Source organism: Sarcophilus harrisii, chromosome 4 (genome assembly GCF_902635505.1).
Source record: "Sarcophilus harrisii chromosome 4, mSarHar1.11, whole genome shotgun sequence".
In the NCBI taxonomy this organism is placed as follows: domain Eukaryota; kingdom Metazoa; phylum Chordata; class Mammalia; order Dasyuromorphia; family Dasyuridae; genus Sarcophilus; species Sarcophilus harrisii.
In genome coordinates, this window is record NC_045429.1 from 285356402 (window position 1) to 285376005 (window position 19604).

The following is a 19604-nucleotide window of genomic DNA, read 5'->3' on the forward strand; positions in this document are numbered from 1 at the left end:
AAAGAGACTGGGCCAGTAATAAACAATGTTTCTAGCCAGTAGATGAGAGAGGACCAACAACTAAACAACACTGAGAAAAGGCAGCTTTTTGGGGTAGGGTTAAGTACAGCTATGGATTCCACAAAGGCATTGACCTTCAGAGTCCTTGTAGAGATCTATACCTTGGAGGGACTTCATGAGGATTCTATGGAGAGAGAAAAGGATTTCTAATAATCTGGAGCTGTGAGTTGAATCTTTTATCATGTGTTCATTACTTGTGTAATTTGCTATTGAATTTAAATTTATGGCCATTCAGACTCGTGGAAGAATAGGTAAGACTTTTGGGGAGGACTGATTTTGCACAAATTTTTATACCAACTTTTCTTACTATAGCAATTTAGTAAATGCCTTTTTTTAAAAGCTAATTAAATCTGGTAATAATTGAGAAGCACAAGAGCCTTATATGTAACAATATTACAAAACCTCTTTAAGGGTAACAGTTATATCCCTAAGACCCTAAAGGGAGAAATAAAACATTAGTGTGAGAATTTGGAGAGTGAATTCATAGAGAGTGCTAAACTTTAATTAAAAAAAAAATAAACTGTAAGAAATTTTTGGTTTCATATAATCTCTGTTCTACTTTTTAAATGGAAATGAGTAGGTTTTCATTAAGCTTAGATATTAAAAATGAAGAAAAAGTTTCTGTATACAAAAAATATTCATAGAAGTCCTTTTGTGGTAGTGAAGAACCGGAAATAAAGCAGGGACTCATTGATCAGGGAATAGCTAGACAAATTGAGGTGCATGAATGTAATGAAATATTGCATTGTAAGAAATAATGAATATGAAGGATTCAGAGACAGGAAGACTCATATGAATTATAGAATTTACTTTCTAGTAAGACAGATAAGAATTCCAACAGAGACCAGGATTTTCGTGTCTGGGAGGCTAGTAATAAACTGAATTTGGAATGGGGAAGGGCAGATAGTTTGGGATTGACACTGAGAAAAAGTGAGGAAGAGATAAGAGCATCAGAATTGGAAGGACTGAAGGTTGAACAGGTTGGAATGAATTAGAAATCATCTGAGGACCAATAGAATATATATGGGACCCTGCAAATTATGATAGGAGATGGAGATGGGAAAAGATTATAAAGGCCTCTGGGGGAAAAGGAAGTAAGGATCATGCTTAAGTTCCTCTTGAAGGTTTTTTTTCCAAGTGCAATATGGAAGCATTTTTAAAAAACATTTTTCTTTCTTTTTGTCATCGACCTCTTCGGCAATACTCAAAACAATATTTTTAAGTGCAGAAAATAAAATACATAATGGGGGGGGGGGGAAGCGGCCAAAATAGTTATCAATATATTGAAAAAAAAAATACAAGGACTCTCCAGGGACCCAAGAACCTTTGTTCCAAATGAACCTACCCCAGTTTGGCTGGATTCATTTTGACCCTCTTTTTTTGGGAGTTCTTTGGGTACTTCTTATCACAACTGAGTGGTTGTTAGGACAGAGCCTCAGAGAACACGTCAAGTAATGGCTGAGGCGGGCGCGGGGTAAATAGGGGGTGGTGGTCGGAGAGGGTTGGAGGGTGGATGAGAGGGGAAGGCTATGGTAGTAGATTAGGGTGGGTAGTTTAGAGTTGGAGAGGGGCAGGAAGCAGAAAAAAGAACTGCATGCACTGGTGCAAAGAAATACAGACACCCGAACCCAGAGATACTGCAGAGATGATAGTAGAGAGGAAGATGCAGATGAGCCAGATTGGTTAGTTCAGAAAGGTAGAGTAGGGAACCGGGAGAGTTAGAATGGCGTTGGAAGAGAATGCACGTTGGGGCCCGCGGTGATGTCTGTCTTGTATGCTCTGGCCACGCCCCTCCTTTGAGGATACGCCCCTCACTCTCCCCTCACCCTCCCGGTCACAGCTGCTTCCGGAATCTGCTGTTAGGCTCGGGCCTCCGGTAGCTGGCCAAACCCCTGTCCGGGGACCCCAAAGAGCACTCTGCGCGCGAGGTCTGGACGCCTGAGAAGCTCCCTTTGCCCCCCTTTCCGGGAGGAGTTTCGTTTGCTGTCAGCGGACCCTCGGACACACAACAGATCATCTCCTGACCTTGGCCGAAGTCCCGATTCCACTGCTGAACCAAGGATTGGCCTGGACGGATTCTGGGGTTTTAAGACCTCCCAAATCCAGAGCTTGCAGGGGAAACGAATCCAAAGAAGAGTTCTTCAGAAGGGTGGATCACACCACTCTTTTCCTATTTTTAGACCTCCCCTCCAGCAGAGAAAGAAATTACGGGGGATACAGCTCTCCTAGATACAGAGGAACCTGTGGATCTTGGAACACTTTGAGGGGCCTCATCTCCTGGGAGCACCATCGCCCATTTTCCAGTGCATATTGGACAGTGGCATTGGTGAGTTGAAACCTGGGGTGCCACTTTATAGGGTCCAGAATGCTAAGCACAGCAGGAAGACTTTTGTGAGAGTGCAAGGCTTTGCTTTACCCAAGACATTTTTGGAATCTTTGCGGGTTGGTAATGAATTTGGAGGTCTATAGCTTCCCCAGTATCAACCCTGGAATCTCCCGTCACATTCTTGGGAGTAGAAAGTACCCCCTCAGACTCTAAGAGGGAATTAAACTCAATCGAAAATTGGGGAGTCTTTGCACAACTACCAGGGACACCAAACAGGAACCCTTCCCTGGAGCTGCTGGAACAAAACCCGGCATCTGGGAAGCCTTTCCAACCTCCCACCTGAGGGCTAGAGGAACACCTGGAAATTCCAGAAGTCTGGGGGGGGCGTTCTCCTTACCCATTACCCAAACTATGTTTCTTCGACGTCTGGGTGGTTGGCTGCCCAGTTCCCTGGGCCACCGAAAAGAACCCCTGCCTGACCCTGACTCTGTGAGAAACAGCTCTCCTGAGAAGTCAGGGAGTGATTGGGACAGTGCTCCTGACACTGTGGGAGACCCAGGTCAACCTAAGGCTGGGGATGCCAGGAGACAAATGAATAGAGGGAATCCCCCTGAATGGAGCAAGGGCTGTCCCAGCCATGGAGATCCTGAGAGACTGAGGGACAGAAGAAACTCCCCCAACCTGAGCATTGATGTGCCCCATTGTGAGGAGTCCAGGTCACTGGAAGCTAGGAGAACGATCTCCGTAAATTCTAAAGACTCAAAGGGAGAAGTAGCTCTTAAACGTGGAACAAACTCCTCTAATTCTGAGGCTCCTATGGAGAAAATAAGGCATGACCATGGGCTGCTGGGCTGGCTTCAGGGGGAAACAAATAGAGGGTTGGGGGCCCACCCACAGTACTTGGGGGGTTCTGAGGAATGGCTTCAGATCTCCACCAATCTGACCCTACACTTGCTGGAATTGCTGGCTTCAGCCTTGCTCGGGCTATGTTCCAAGCCCTTGCGCCTGGTTCTAGATGCCTTAGGTCTTCGGGGGCCTTTGGGGCTTTGGCTGCATGGACTTCTCTCCTTCCTTGTTACTCTCCATGGACTTCATATGGCCCTTACTCTGCTCACTGCACACCCCTTCCACTTTGCCTGCCTGTTTGGCCTTCTGCAGGCCCTGGTACTGGTTGTCAGTCTCCGAGAGGGCACCCAGGTGCCGGAGGAGGAAAAGAAATACAAATGGGAGGGGGGGGAAGGAAGAGATAGGGAGAAGGAAGAAGAGATTAAAGGATAGGAGGGAGTGTGACCATGATTATAGGGTGCTGCCTTAGGATTGAGGAACACAGGGACTTCAGGTAAAAGTCTCCAAGGTGGTACCATAGAGACCCTCTCCACCCTGCAACAGGTTAGGGGTGTTATCCTCTAATTCATCAGCTATTGTCACTTTTTTCTTTAGTGTTATTCTCTATACCCCAGTGGGAAAAAAAAGTATCACACCCCTTCCTCACCCCATTTATAATGGAGAGTAAGGACAACAGTAACAGGACAGTGCTCTGGGTCCAAGAAGAGGGAGGGCAAAACAGAGGGTGGGAGGAGTGGGGATCTATTGGATACTAGGATTTTAGCCATAAATGCATAATGGGGAAGGATGTCAGCAAAAAAAAAACAAAAAAACAAAAAAACAAACAAAAAAAAAAAACTGATGGATCAGAAAAGCATAGGTTGAGGAGAGAAGATGTGCTTGAAACTAGAGAGCCAATTAAAATGAAAGGAGAAGCACAATGCTCCAGGAAACTCAGCAAAAAAGCCTTAAGACGCCACAACAAAGATCTCTGGAAACACCCTTGGCCACCTTGGATTTTTCATTGTTGCACTGCACTGATCTCCTAAATATACCACTACTGAAAGGGAAGTTAACATTGCTTCTGGTGTCCTTCCTATCGACAATGAAGCCAAATTTGGGTTTCTGGGGACAGTGAATTATCTCCAGGGAAGAAAGGGCTGGGGGCTGAAAGGAGGGTGAAATTGATGCCTGTAAACTTAGCCCCAGGAAAAGACAAAGGTCAGAAAATCATCTTTATTGTTCTTGAAAGGAGTAAGAGGTCTCCAGCTCCATAGAGGGCATAGGTCAGTCACTGGACAACTCTCAGGCCTCTGGAGGGAAAAGAAAGAACAGAATGGAACAGCAGATGAGATAATGAAATAAAAATGGAGAGAAGTGAGAAAATTTGAAGGATTAGGGCTCCCTCAATAATAAAAATTCTGAGGCTTTCTATATCCACTGAGATCTCTGAAATTTCTTCTAGGAGGCTGAAATCTACCTTGATCTATGCCCTTTTTTCCCCCCTTCCCCGCTGGCCACAGAATTCTCTTGACCAAGATCCTCAACTCATTCCTTTTGAAGAATCCACCCCTCTTTATTGATATCTCACCTAACTCCCTGGGGGTCTGCAGGAAAGCTTTTGAGTCCAAGCAAAAGGTCAAGAACTGAAACTCACTCACACCACGAATTCTTTTGAGGGTTGTGGGAATCTGTAGAGGGAGGGAAGGAATGAATGATACTAATCCTCCCAACAAACATACTCCCACCCCGTAGTTCCCAGATCCCAGACCTCTGGGAATGACATCACAGACCTCTAGAGTACCACTCCCCTCTGGTGATGTCACCATGCTTTTTCCAGGTATCAGTATGGGAGAGTAAAGCTTCCATCACCTTTTAGAATTTCCGCCTCTTACTTTGCATAGATGGGCACTCACTGTAGAGGAGGAAGCGCTGGTTACCTTGTCCTGTCTCTCTCAGCATGATTCCATCTGGGCAAAAGCTGGAGAAAAGTTCAGTCTTCGTATTGTTGTGTAGTGGGGGTAAAGATTGAAGTGGTAGTGGATAGGGGAGGTTATTAGAGGACACAAAGGAAGATCTGGATAATGGGTAACCAACCTTCAGTCTTGAGATCTGTGCTCCCATCAGTCAGATGGTAAGTCCATTCTCGGGGTACACAGTGCCCATTTTTCCTGACAAGTTTGGAGTAGGATAAAGGAATGAGTGACCCTCCCCTTCACACAAAATAGATACCCCCTTTCACCAGTCATCTCCTCCCTGTCATTTAATCTAATCCATACAGCAAGGAACTCAATTTTTTTGTATCTGTTAATCAAGATTCTACCCAGGGATAAAATAGAGACTAAAATCAGCTAGCCAAGAGAAGTCAGGATATCAAGTGGCTGACTAATCAGGACCCTTGATGGAGTTTCATTTATCTAGTAGAGAAATGGTCCAATTAGAAACCTAATCTTAATGGAGGCTTTGACTTCAGGAATTTCTGGCTTGAAATAATAAATGGAGAGAAAGGTACCTAATGGGATGCCCTTCTCCACAACTTACATTCTGATGGTGGCCCTGTAATTGGAGCTTTTGGGGAATGTGGCTAGCAGCCATGTTGAAGAGAATGTTGTCCACTGGGATAAAAATGAATTCCTCCGGGGCAGGAGCTGCACCAGCAATGAAATACCATTGATCCAGGTAGGGTCCAGGGAACTGGATCAGCAAGACAGGGAAAAGGAGGAATGTAATACAACATAAGCCCTCTCTTTGCTGCTAGTTTCAAGTTTTAGTGTTACCCTTTTTCTAACCTGATTCCCCAGTGTCTTGGAACTAAGGATTATCAAATTATCAAAACTAAGCAAATTTCACTTGCCCTTGGTCACTCCTATCCCTCTTAATAAGGCTTTTTCATTTGTCAAATCCTTTGGGCTAACTCTAATGGTCTCAGTACTCTTTTCTGCCTTCTCTTATCACTATCCCCCAAATTTTGTACCTAGATGGTCCTCAGGTTCCCCACCATCCCTTAAAATCTTTTCTACAGACTACCAAAACCCTGCTTAATTAGCTTCTATTGTCTTTCCTCTACCCTCTTCCGTTTCCTCCTACCTCTTTTCCATTTACTCCCAGAAGATTTAATTTATCAGGCTCAGAACACTGGTAAATGTTTTCATAGAGAATCCAGTAGAGGTAAAGGAAAGCTGCCCAAATTTGGTGAAACATCCTTAGAGATTGTAGTGCAAGTGCAAGCTTGCTTGCTACCTGTAACCACTCTCTTCTGGGAGTTCTGTCCATTGCAGCCCCTGGCCCCCTTTCTTCAACCCTTGACCTCCTGGGCCTGCTAATCAGTAACTAGTCTTGTTTTCCAAACCAAAGTGAATTGTTGACTATGTTCTAGGTTTTCCTTCCTCTCCTCACTTTATATACATACCACCAGTATACCTGGGAGCTTAGACCTGGAGGGGAGGGAAGAAGGGAAGGGTGTAACCTTCTAACTGGAGGACTATGCCACTCCTGCAAACTCCCCCCCCCCCCATTCATTCACTACCAGTATTGTATACCATATACATAGCAACATATATAGAAGCCCTGTCCTCAAAGGACTTTATTATCTAATTAAGGATGCAAATACTCCAGCAAAACCATTACATTAAAAAGTAATTATTAAGTACCTAAGTAACTCTTATGTACAGATACTATGCTGTTAACTAAAAAGTTGGCCTAGTTCATACCCTGCCTTTTTAACAAATAAATTAAGGTCCTGAAAGAGAGGGAGTGATTTATCCAAGGTCACAGTGCTACTAAGCAGCAGAGTTTGGAGTTAATCTAAATCTTCTGACTTCAAGTCCAAGACTCTATTAAAACAAATTATCTTCTCTTTATTTTCATTGAACTGGCAATCCCAGTGCACAAAATATATAACTATATAGTGCAAAGATCAAAGTGCATTAGAAAGGCAGCTAGATGGTACAATGGATAGAGCACTGGCCTTGGAGTTAGAAGAATCTGAGTTCAAATTCAGCCTCAGACACAATACTTAGTGTGTGACACCCTGGGCAAGTCACTTAACCCCAAGTGCTTAAATAAACACAATTCTATGGAGAAGAAGGAATTTGTGAGCCCCCCCCCCCCCCCCCCCAAGTGTTGTTTTAAAGATGCAAACATACTTTAGTGCAAAACAGGATTACAGAAAGGTTCAGTTGGGGGAAAAGAAGGAGCAGACAGAGAAGGCTCACTATTACTCAAAGTTGGCTTTAGAGGATGAATAGGACCAGGAAGGTAAGGTTTGGGAAGCAAATAATTCAATTTTGCAGAAACTTAAAACATTCACAAAAGAAATACACAGTGTTAAATGTGTTAAATAACAGTGGGAAAGAAGGATTCAAGAGAAATTTTAGGATAACAAATCATACCCAAACTTGGGAGAATCTCAGAATTATAACATGTAACATACTATATACTACCTCCTGCCTGCTTCAACCCACTGAGGTCATATACCTATATTAAAAAAAGAATCCACTCTACATCATATCCTACTACTGGTCATTTGGTGTTTGACTGAATTAATTCCAGTGAGGGGGGTTAGAAATTTGGCATATTTATTCATCATTCCAAGTTCTGTCAGCTGGGGCCAAAAAAAAATGGTATTATTGTAAAAGATGACAGCTCTTCAGATACTTGAAGACAGATCTCTCTCTTAAGCTTTATATTTTCCAGCTAACAAATTTATTCCTTCAACCAGTATATATATATATACTGGTTATATATATCAGAACAGCTATGTATGTATATTAAGCACAGTGAATAGTGTGCTGGGCCTGGAATCAGGAAGACTGGAGTTCAAATTTGGCTTCAGACACTTACTAGTTGTGTGACCCTAGGCAAGTCACTTAATAGGCAAGTCTGTTTCCTCAACTGTAAAATAAGCTGGAGAAGGAAACAGTAAACCACTCCACCATTATCTTTGTCAAGAAAACACTAAATGGGCTCACAAAGAATTGGACATGAGTGAACAACAAAGGTATATATGTGCGTATGTGTGTGTAAAATCCTTCCAAGTCCTTCACTATGCTGGTTGGCTGACTTCTAATTCCTGTCCTCTTTAAAATGTGGTCTGACCAAACTATTTTCCATCTTGTGGACAGCAAACCTCTTTTAAGGCAGTGGATGATAATACAGGGCTTGAGTTGAGATCTAACTGATTGAATTAAAGTGGGCAATTAATGAAATTGCAATGATTAAATCAAAGGTCCAAGGTGTATCATCATCTATACAATGAAAGCTATGTAAAAGCAGAGGGGGATTGTTAAAGAGTTGTAGTTCTCCGTCATCTAGGTCTTCAAAGTAGTCTTAATGGCCAATTAGTTGGGGATTTCTTAGGGAGAAGCTTTTGCTTCAAATATGAATTGGAATATAGTGCCTCATAAAATCCTTACCATTCTGAAGTGAAAACTCCAGGGGGACCTCCAAAGAGCGTCCCCACCACCTAACAATACCCTTCTAACCTTCCTCTGCAGGAATAACCTATGACTTCCCCATCTCAGATTTCTGTGCCTCCCTGTCACTATCGACACAAGCTTTCCCCTCCCCCACATGCTTTTAACCAAAAGTAACAAAATGGCAGCAATCTCTGCCTTCAAAAAATAGGGTGGTCTCTCTTCCTCTTCCCCATCCCCTCAAGGAGGTCAGTCTCTTAACAGCGATATCAACGAGGGGTTTTACTACCCTCGTGACAGTGGAGAAGGGAAAAAAAAGGTAAACTGGTCTCCACATCTATTCCTCTCCAGAAAAACTTCTCATTGCCCAAAAGAAATATGGCCGCGGCTCATGGCTCCTCCGCCCTCCCTCAGAATCAGCGAGGGAGGAAGTCCCAACGTTTAGCGCCCTTAATGGCCTTGTTAGAAAGTTACCTAAGAAGGGAAGGGAGCAGGATTACTTCGGGTATTTAAAACACTGGCATCCGACGGGGCTGCCAAGGACGGATTTCCTCACGTTTTAGAACAACCCGCCTGCCAAAGGCAGACACGTGATCATTTCACTAGTTAACAGGCCTTTTAAGAAGTGGGCAGAAAGCCCCCAGAGGGAAAATTACTTTCTGGAATTTGCTGTAGCCATCCGCAAAGAGACTTCCCCGCCCTCGCCCTCCTCCTCCTGCTGCTCGAGCTGCGGCGCAGGCGCACACAAGGCTGGTAAACCCAATCGGCGGGGCAGATCCTCAATCATGTACGCAGGCGCAGTGTGGTTTGCGCAAGCGCAGTAAGGTCCCCTGGGAGGCGGCGACGGTGGCTCCTCTGGGTGCTCGGCTTTCTCCCACCTAGGCCGGGCCCTGATTCGTTTCCTCTTAGGGACTCCCCGATACCCGGGGCCGTCCCTGCCCTCTTCGTACCCAACAGAAGGAAATCTTAGGAACCGAGGGAACCGGAAGTGCCGTCTCGCGATCCCCCAGTTTCTATCGGGGAATAGGAAGTGTTCGTAGGCGGAAGCTTGGGGGCAGGACCGGAAGTGGCGTTGCCTCCGGGAGGCCGGGGGCGGAGCCACGGGGCAGGTGTGTGTGTGTGTGTGTGCGTGTGTGTGTATGTGTGTCTCTATGTGTGTCTCTGTGTGTGTGTGTATGTGTGTGTACACCACCTAGTGTGTATATTTGTATATAAATGTGCATATGTGTTTATGTGTAGTTCTCGTTGTGCCACCGTAAGGACGGGGTGACATCCAACTACACTGGGGCCTCCCTTTCTTACCGTCATTGTCCCGATTCCTAGATCTATCGCGACAGAAGCAGGCTCGAGGGCGCCCTATCGCGGTGGGCGTGGCACGGTGCGCGTGTATGGCGCATGCCTCCCTAGTCCCTTCTAACCTTCACAGAAGAGGCTTATCCCAACCTTATTTAGGCCTTTGCCCGCCCCCCCTCCCCTTCCATTCGTGTCAGCCAGGTCGTGATTCCTGTCCCGACAGATGTTGCCTTGATGTCATTCTAAGTGTTATTCCAAGTTCTCTCCCCGTGCCTGAACTCTTGCTTCTGCCTTTTCTTTCTCTCTCACCCTGGGTTGGAAGGAGGATGTGCGTGTGCTTGGAGGTGTGGGGGAAGGGGGCTGGCTTCCTTGGGGAACTGGCAGAGTTTGAATCAATTGGCATGTAGAAGTTTAATTATACCCTGTGATAATGACTGAGTTTTCCTTTCTCTCTCTCCAGCGTGTTGGTCATGGAACCCAGTGACACTAGCAGCAGTGCTATGGAGGAACCAGCCAGTTTGGAGGTACTGGTGAAGACTCTGGACTCCCAGACTCGGACCTTCACTGTGGGGGCTGAGGTGAGAGCTGAGAGTTCCCGGGTCTTGGAAGATTCTGACTAAAGCTTTCCCTTTAATTACCTTTTCATCCTGGGGCAAGGACCTCCAAATTTCTTGCTCTTCTATTTCGCTATGTTGTCAGTGGATTTTAGAATTGCAAAGTGCCTTAGAGATCATCTACTTCTCTTCATTTTGTAGATAAAGAAACGTGAAGTGTTCTAATTACTGTTTGGGTTCTAGGGAGGTCTGTTTCCTAAAGCACAGTCTCTTTGCCTCTATTGTATACACACTTCTATTCTTAGGAGAATCTAGAGGCAAAAAAAAATTTTATTTCCTATCTTTGAAAACTCCAGCATTAATAAGAAAGGATATGGAACCTGTGGGGGTTTGAGGGTGGTAGGGGCAGGATACACAGACAGAAATCACAAGCAGAGAAAGCATGAGGGTTATTAGGGATGTTTCTTCCCCTAACATTGCTGGCTTATCAGGATTTGGCTCTCTAAAGCAAGGTCAACAAAACTACGAGACGTTAAGTCCCAACAAGCTGGAAAGGCTTTGATTGTGGGTCTGATGATGTACTAGATATTTGTTATTTGAGAAGTACCCTCCTCAAAAGAGATTGATCATCACGGGATTGGCCTACAGACACATATTTTTGGTTACAGTTGTGTATTAAGATTGTTAACTTTTAGAATAGTTGTGATCTGTACCACATGGATAAAATCTGGAAGTACAGTTGTTTGGGAATATTCTCAACTTTTGAAATCTCATGGAGAAAAGCCATGTTTCACTTCACATCACATTCAAATCATTCTCTAGTACCTGGCACAGAGCAAAATACTGGGTTGGGATGTATCATTGATCTGGTGCAGTAGTGCAGAAATAAATACTTAAGTTAGAAAAGATATGGGTTTGATTCTTTACTCTGACACAGGTAGATGATCTTGGATAAAATTACTAAACATCTTTAAACCTAAATTTCCTTATGGGTGAAAAAGAGCTGATAAATTTGTTATCTAACTGTGTCATTTGTTTTTGCAAAATCATAAAATGCTTTATAAATGTTTATTGTTATTATTGTTAACTTTGTGTAAATATAACAGAGTAAGAAAGAATATATTTGCATATATATATGTATATATACACATTAATGTATTTAATATGTTTGTGTATCTATGATCAGATAGATATACAAAAAAACCATTTCTTTGGGTGAATCTAGTCCTGATCTAGTCTGATAAACTGAACACAGTCTGGGACCACGTGCCTGATTACAGTTTCTTTTTCCTCACAAAATGTTCCCTCATTTCTCAAACTTATACCTGTGGTAAGAACCTCCCTACCTGTAACTCCAGACATAGAACCTTTCCTGAGCCTACCATCTAGTTTCCATATAAAATCATTGCTGTGATTTCACATGTGAAATTGATATATTACTTGCCTTCTTGGTGGGTGTGGGAGGGAAAGAATTTAGAATTCAAAATTTTAAAAGAATTTCAAAAATAAATTATATTTTAAAAAATTGCTGTTTTCTCTCAAGTATTAACATAGAACTTTACAGGCAGTGGATACTTCACAAATGTAATAAAATAAGCAGTGATTTTTTGTAACTGTTACATGATTCATTCCCCACCAATTGCCTAATGTTCTGCTTAGATATTCTCTGACCTTTCTTCCTGTTCTTTTTTATCTCTGCAGATGACAGTGAAGGAATTTAAGGAGCATATTGCTACCTCTGTCAGCATCCCTTCTGAGAAACAGCGACTCATATATCAGGGGCGAGTTCTACAAGATGAGAAGAAGCTACAGGAATATAGTGAGGGGCTAGATGGAGTTTTAGTAGAAGGATTATTTGCTGGATAAGGGGGGAGGATTGAAGTACTTAACTGGCTTTCCTCACTCTTATATTTTCTTCTTTGCTACAGATGTTGGGGGAAAGGTGATTCATCTAGTGGAGCGGGCCCCTCCACAGACCCAGCCTCCATCTTCTGGAGTTGCCACAGGGGCTGGGTCTCCCTCCTCCACCCATGGTGGGGGGCCCCCATCTGGTCCTCGAGGTCCTGGTGTATCTGTCCATGACAGGAATGCTAACAGTTATGTCATGGTTGGGACCTTCAATCTCCCTGTAAGCTGGGCAGTCAAATTGTGTCTTTGGTTGGGGGAGGGGGAATGGTTGATGGAAGTGGCTGGGTGGGAAAAATTGGAAGGCTAGATATTTAGGTCTTTGGGTTGGAAGGTGGGGATTTGGAGGGCATGATAAACCTGTCTCTTGGGTAGTGAGGCTGGAGGGAGAGAGTTGGGGAGTTCTTCTAGAGCTCAGTTGTCACAGCATCCTCTCTTCCCCCTCCTACTCCTTCCCTCCCTCCCCCCTTCCCCCAGAGCGACGGCTCTGCTGTGGATGTTCATATAAACATGGAACAGGCGCCAATCCAGGTATCCAGGGGCTGGGAACATCAGGGTAGGGTATTTGGGAGGGAGTGAACTTGAGATGGGGATTTGTACACAATGTACACATACAGTAGAATTATCTACTTAGTGCAGAGCAGTGCAATACTCAGTACTACATTTGTTATGTTGTGTCAGAATGTCACATTTTAGGAAGGAAATTGATAAGCTGAAGAGCTCCAGCCAGGATGTTGAAGGGGCTCAACAATCATGTCATATGAGGTTTGGTTGAAGGAATTGGGAATGTCTAACCTAGAGAGGAGAAAGACATAGGATTTGGTGGATATCTTCAAATACTTGAAGAGTTGCCATTATGTGGAAGAGGGATGAGACTTTTTCTGCTTAGCTGCAGCTAAGAATGAGAAGAGAAACTAACCAATAATTAGATTATAATTCAAATGTGAAATGGGTTCTCTCAGAAGGCAGTGAGCTCCCCCTTATTGCAGGTCTTTGAGGAAAGGCTGGATGACCAGTTGCTGGGTATGTTGTAGAATGGATTCTTTTTCAGGTATGGATTGAATTATCCGGCCTCTGAAGTTCCTTCCAACTACAGATTCTGTGAGAAAGCAAAGGCCTGGTTTGAGTAGGATTATGGAGCTAATGTCTTCACTCATGTTTTGACCTATTCTGTTTTTTTTTATTTCCAGAGTGAGCCTCGTGTTCGTTTGGTTATGGCCCAGCATATGCTGAGAGATATACAGGCTGTGTTATCCCGCTTGGAGGTATATGGGGAAAGGCTGACACAGATTTATTCTTGTGCAACGCCTCAGGATTTGGCCATCTTAAGTTTCTTTGTCTCCATCTTGTTTTACTTCAGTTTTCTCCTTTCTTGTGAGGTTTGGGGTGGGAAGACGGGGATTTGGGAGATGTTGTCTTGTTCATATTCTATCTAGTTCACAATTCACATTCTACCTGAGTCCAGAAAGCAATTTCATAGCTCCTTTCACACAAAAAACCTTTATTGTTTGTAAAACCTTTTCCCTTCCAAGTAGAAAAATGTTCCACATTCTTTATTAAGGTCCCTCATTCCAGTCCTTTAAACAGTACTTAGTGAAAGATTTTTAATTCGGTCTCACTTTAGTTGCTCCTATGATAGCAACAGCCAGTTAATTATCTTGTTCTCTCTTCTCATTGGAGTTGGGAAATAATCTTCCTTCTTTCCTTCCAGCTGCTGATATGTTTGGAGAACTTAAATGTTGAATTCTAGTCTTTAGTATTTTAAGTTGTATAACTTATTTTGATTCAGTCTTGCCTCAGTAATCTTCTTCACTCTTTAGGGCCGAGCCAATGGAGGGCAGCATCAGCAGCAACACCCACCGCCACCACCTGTTTCAGAGTCATCATCCTTAAATTCAGAGGCTCCTGAACCATCAGAGGGTGAACCTCCTTTACGAGAGCCCATGGAAGCAGGAGACCCTGAGGAAAGCACCCAGCCCCGGAGCCCTGAGTCCTCTCCTCCTGGCCCAGCTCCAGCTCCTGCTCCCAAGTGAGTGATTTTGAATGGCAGGGGAAGTATAGTTAGAGGATAGGAGGGGGATGAGTTTGAAAGCAAGGTATTGTTGCGAAGGGGAGATTGGCTAGGGACTGAACTTTGCCTATTGAATAAAGAAGTAGATGAAGATTCTTTTGTGTAGGGTAAGTAACTAAAGAGGTATGTAGGTATAAACCTAAAAAATAAGATTATGATAAGCTGAGCGAAAGTGCTGGCTTCTTGGGATAGGAGAATTCTGAAGTTACTTTATTCCCATAAATTCTAATTTTCCCCCAGTTTTTGGCTAGGAAGTAAACTTATATTTCTGGTTCTTCTAATAGAAAAACTAAGGAACAGTAACATGCTTCGGGGTTTTAGGAATGGGTAAGGGAGAGAAAGAGCTTTCACAGTGGGGCTTAAGAAATCTGTAAAAACCTTAATGAATGCCTTGCCATCATTTCTCATAGCCATCCATCTCCTTTGGAGTATGTTGAAGTGCTTCAGGAGCTACAACGAGTAGAGGGCCGACTCCAGCCCTTTCTACAGCGTTACCATGAAATCCTGGGATCTGCTGCCACCACAGACTATAATAATAATGTGAGGTTTTTTTTTTGTTTTTTTTTTTTTGTTTTTTTTTTTTTAATGTCCCTTTCATATCGTTTGGTTTAAAGGTAGAACTTGTTTTGAAATTTACCAGCCCATCCAAGGTGGCCATCATATTGTCCATATAACGTTTTTCTTTCATTCCCCCATGGTCCACATATATTTTCTCTACATGACTTTAAAATAAGCCAAATAATTATCCTTAGCATATGTGCAGTATTCAGAACATTATTTTCCCCCTTTTTTCTTTATCCTTGTTTTCTTAACCCAGTAGCTGATATAGATGTGCTTTACTTTAAGCAAAATTACAGGAAATTTGAATATGAGAACATGGATTTGAAAAATAATTTACTGGCCAATGATTTCAAAAGAAATCACAAATGTTCCTTCACACAGCTAGCTTAATTTTAACTAATTAAATTTGCAGAAATTTCGTTTATACATAATTGTGTCTGACTTTTTAATAAATTTCTAGATATATTTTCGCTTTTCCCCTTCCTATTATATGGAATTCATCTTCTAATTCTTTATTATTATAAAAATGGTTTTATTAGAAATTTAGTATTAAATATCAGTGCTAAGAACCATATTTGCTTATTAACTGGCTACATTTTAATTAATTTCAATAGTTGGTATAATAGTTTTTCAATGTTTTCCTTGAAGTCACCATTAAGATTCTTAAGTTTCCTCATTCTTAGACACTTTTGTAAATATGATAGTAATTAGTGCATTTTCCATTTTTATGGTTATCTTTTTTTTGTTTTTGTTTTTTTGAAATAATACAATATGATAATATTAACTAAATAATGCAAAAAGTTTACATTATTTTCTAAAGGTCTTTCCAGACTTCTTTCTATTTAATATTTATTGTAATTGCACTATAATGTTCTATAATATTAATATTAAACTGTTCCCCTCTTATAAGATTTTTAGGTCATCTCAGTGTTTACCATTTACTTATATATAATGCTGCTATGAAAATCTATAAATAGAAAACTTTAAAAAAAAAAAAAAAAGAATAATGGCCTGACCTGTTTCTGGCAATGGAATTATGGGGTCAAATGGTATGATTGGTTCTTCTCTACAGAAAATGATACCATTTCAAGGAGATGTGTGATAGTCCCAGTAAGTTCTCCCCTTAAATTTTCTTTTCTTTGCTCTCTTTTTCTGGGTCTGGGGAAATGGTTTTAGACTGAAGGCCGTGAAGAAGATCAGCGAGTGATCAATTTGGTTGGAGAGAGTTTACGACTGCTGGGTAACACCTTTGTGGCATTGTCTGATTTGCGCTGCAATTTGGCTTGTGCCCCTCCTAGACATCTACATGTAGTCCGTCCAATGTCTCATTACACAGCTCCCATGGTGCTGCAGCAGGCTGCTATCCCCATTCAGGTGGGTATAGCAGAGTCTGGGGTGAGGAGTAGATAATAATAATCACACCAAGGAGTGATCTGTTGGGGGTACTGTGGTATAGAAGTGAGTAGTATTTGATTTTTGGAGAGTTAGTGCTGACTGAATCAGAGAAGAATAGTGAGACTGAGAAAAAGCAAGAATAAGGAATGAACAGTGTAATGGAGGGCAAGATGTAAGAATTGAACAGCTGGTAAAAAAATAAGAGAAGATGGATGAGGAGTTTTATGTTTGTGGCTCCAGTTTTTCTTGTTTTTCTCTCTGTTCTTTCTCAATTAGATCAATGTGGGGACAACTGTGACCATGACTGGAAATGGGACCAGACCACCCCCAACCCCTAGCTCAGAGGCATCACCCTCTGTGCCTGGGCAGACTTCCCCTCCAGCACCTTCTCCTACTACAGGGGAGCCCACAACTGAGGGGGCTCCTCCCACGGGCCCAGCCCAACCCCCTGGGCCTGGCCATCCCAGAGTTATCAGGATTTCCCACCAGAGTGTGGAACCTGTCGTCATGATGCACATGAACATTCAGGGTGCGCTGGGGAAAGTCCATGGTTTGGGGAGAAGACAAAGCACATTAGAGTCAGGATTATTTGGAGGAGGAGGGAGGGAATGAGTTGAATTCAACAGTGGAAGAGACAAGCTGTAGGAAGATGCTTGAATTAGGAACTAGAAATCATTGATTCTGGTCCTGGCTGTACCATGGACTTTTCTGCCATGAACTTTGGGATATTTTTCCTGTCTTGATAAACATGTGACATGTTCTTATTTGGGAGACTGAATATCTAAGGTCTTTTCGGTCTAAAGACTAGTAATAAAGGGATTTCATTACCAAATTTTGCAGTGGATTAGATGAGGGGAGACTTGAGGGTATCAGTATAGGAGAGATGATGCAAAGTTTGTTTGAGTGGAGCTAGAGCCTAAGAAGTAGACAGAAAGGTGTTTGGAGGAGAGAGAGTAAATTTCTTAACTTGTATCTGTGTTTGATTTAATGTTTCCATTTCTTTTTTTTCCAGATTCTAGTTCACAGACAGGTAGTGTTCCCAGTGCCCCAACTGGTCCTTCAGGCCCTCCTAGTCATGGCCAGTCCCTGGGTAAGAGTGAGGGAATTTCTGGGAGGGTAAAGGAAGGAATGGGATGGGATTATATACTAAAGGAGTATGGTGGTCAGTATTCAATTTGTCCCTTTCCTTTCTAGGCTCTACTCATATTCAGTTGCCCTCCCTGCCTCCTGAGTTCATGCAAGCTGTTGCTCACCAAATCACTCAGCAGGCTATGGCAGCAGCTGCTGCCTCTGCAGCTACAGGTAACCAGTCCTTTTGGAAGAAAGAAGGTAGTGAATAGTCAGTTAATCAGGTTTGGGTCATTAGGAGAGTGGGAATTGGGAGGAATGGGACCTCAGATTTTTTGGTTTCTCCCATATGTACCCCCAGGACAGCAAGTTCCAGGCTTTCCATCAGCTCCTACAAGGGTAGTGATTGCTCGGCCTACCCCTCCCCAGGCTCGGCCCCCCCATCCTGGTGGGCCACCTACTCCTGGAGTTGTGGTGAGATAGAAGGGAAGTGGGTGGAAAATTACAAGGGAATTTTGAAGGGGAAGGAAATGAAAGAGGAATCTTGGCAGAATTCAATTTTCCTCCCTTCTTTTAGGGTCCAGGCTTGGGACCAAATGCATCTCTGGCTCAGATGGTGAGCGGATTGGTAGGGCAGCTTCTCATGCAGCCTGTGCTTGTGGGTAAGATCTTTTTCATTTTGCTTCTTGATCCTTCCAAAAAAAGAAAAAGATTCTTATCCCATCTCTCCTTCCAAACATTTTAAATCTCTTGTTTCTTCTTAAACTGCCCTGCTTTTCTTTTTCTCAATCGAACTTCAAGATGTGAAGGTCTAGGGGACAAAAAGCTATAATTTTTTTTGTTTGTTGTCTTGTAAAAATCTATAAATTAAAAAAAAAGAGGCAATGCCTTTGTGTGTGTGTGTGTGTGTGTGTCCCCATTTTTTTCAGTGGCAAAAGATAATTTTAATGGAGATCACATTATTTTTATGCATCTGGATGAATTATGATTTATATTCTTTAAATGTAAAGGCATTTTTATAAAGGCATTCCTGTGGCTTCAGAATTAATACAAAATAGGTTTTTTTTGTTTTGCTTTGCTGGGAGGATTTAGCCAGTCTTTTTATTGACATCAATTCTTCAGTTGTTCAAGGTCAAGATTAGAATACTGAATCCTAATCTAGTGCTAATATCATACCATTATACCTTTCACCTCTAATCTCAGTCCTGTCCCTAACATTCTTACACCTTCATATTCCCACTGGATTTTTCCATTTCCCTTTATGACTCTTCAGGTCTTTTTCTCTCATTTGTCGTCTTCCTATCGCTCTACAACTTCCCTTCCCTCCACCTTCATTAGTTCCTTGGACCCCTTTCTGACAGGTTGGTGGTGCCTTTTCTTCTCCATGCTGATTATTTCTCTCCAATTCCTCCCTTCTACCTTGATAGCTCAGGGGGCCTCAGGTCTGGCCCCACCTCCTGCCCCAGCTACAGCCTCTGCAAGTGCTGGTACCACCAACACAGCCACCACTGCTGGGCCAGCCCCAGGAGGACCTACTCAGGCTCCACCACCACCTCCTCCCACTGAGCTTCAGTTCTCTCAGCTTCTGGGGAATCTGTTGGGGCCTGGAGGGTCAGGAGTTGGAGGAGCTAGTGTAGGCTCTCCAACCATCACTGTGGCCATGCCAGGTGTTCCTGCCTTCCTCCAGGGAATGACAGATTTTCTTCAGGTGAGTGGTAAAGCGGCTGAAGCATCTCTTGATAGGCCTGTTTCATAATTTCTATCTCTATCATTGGAAATGTGAGCACTGTGATCTCTCCCATGGTTCATTGAGAGCATAGAAGAAGATATTCAATTCTTAATTCTTTTTGTTAGTTCACCTGTTAATCAACAAATACTTGTTGGATATATGCTATAATCCTGGTGTTTTGTGGGGATGGGAAGAAGAATACAATAAATATTTGGAATTCTTAGCTTTAGGGCCTTAATAAAACCCACTCCATAGTTGGGGATTTAACTTAATTCGTTCCCTTCCTTTATACCATTTGGTCCAATCTCTTCAGCATGTTGTATCATCTTCATCCCTCTCTAAGAGTAAGGTCTCAATACATTATTTAGCTTGTTTAATCTATTTTTATCTAGTTCATGGTTTT

General features: G+C 42.8%; 3 protein-coding genes across 10 annotated transcripts in view; 2 read left to right on the forward strand and 1 right to left on the reverse strand.

The window, feature by feature from the left end:
* BAG6 (BAG cochaperone 6) overlaps positions 1–19604 on the forward strand; it is a 23369-nt gene continuing 3765 nt past the window's right edge. The window contains exons 1-16 of one of the 8 annotated variants that reach the window (XM_031965173.1): positions 147–222; positions 2241–2386; positions 10379–10496; positions 12174–12291; positions 12401–12600; positions 12855–12908; positions 13568–13642; positions 14198–14406; positions 14859–14988; positions 16186–16383; positions 16681–16933; positions 17417–17494; positions 17599–17706; positions 17834–17946; positions 18050–18134; positions 18900–19180. In XM_031965173.1, coding sequence (XP_031821033.1) covers positions 10389–10496; positions 12174–12291; positions 12401–12600; positions 12855–12908; positions 13568–13642; positions 14198–14406; positions 14859–14988; positions 16186–16383; positions 16681–16933; positions 17417–17494; positions 17599–17706; positions 17834–17946; positions 18050–18134; positions 18900–19180 — 2010 coding nt within the window. In that variant the 5' untranslated portion in view covers positions 147–222; positions 2241–2386; positions 10379–10388. Of the gene's footprint in view, positions 223–2240; positions 2387–4815; positions 5346–9417; positions 9735–9826; positions 10004–10378; positions 10497–12173; positions 12292–12400; positions 12601–12854; positions 12909–13567; positions 13643–14197; positions 14407–14858; positions 14989–16185; positions 16384–16680; positions 16934–17416; positions 17495–17598; positions 17707–17833; positions 17947–18049; positions 18135–18899; positions 19181–19604 lie in introns of those variants that run through there. The other 7 variants (XM_012548927.3, XM_031965170.1, XM_031965172.1 and 4 more) reach the window with 7 other exon arrangements.
* On the forward strand, positions 2393–4287 carry C4H6orf47 (chromosome 4 C6orf47 homolog). Its single transcript, XM_003768926.4, has one exon. It carries the CDS (start codon positions 2798–2800, stop codon positions 3662–3664), a length of 867 nt encoding a protein of 288 aa, XP_003768974.1. The 5' UTR covers positions 2393–2797; the 3' UTR covers positions 3665–4287.
* On the reverse strand, positions 4434–6941 carry APOM (apolipoprotein M). The gene is given in 8 exon segments (XM_023502904.2): positions 4434–4524; positions 4803–4872; positions 4875–4902; positions 5124–5218; positions 5298–5382; positions 5753–5769; positions 5771–5905; positions 6299–6941. Coding segments are annotated over 8 exon segments (642 nt in total). The 5' UTR covers positions 6485–6941; the 3' UTR covers positions 4434–4498.

Excerpts from the sequence above, each read along its gene's own strand:
- C4H6orf47 (XM_003768926.4), top strand. The coding sequence starts at position 2,798 with ATGTTTCTTCGACGTCTGGGTGGTTGGCTGCCCAGTTCCCTGGGCCAC.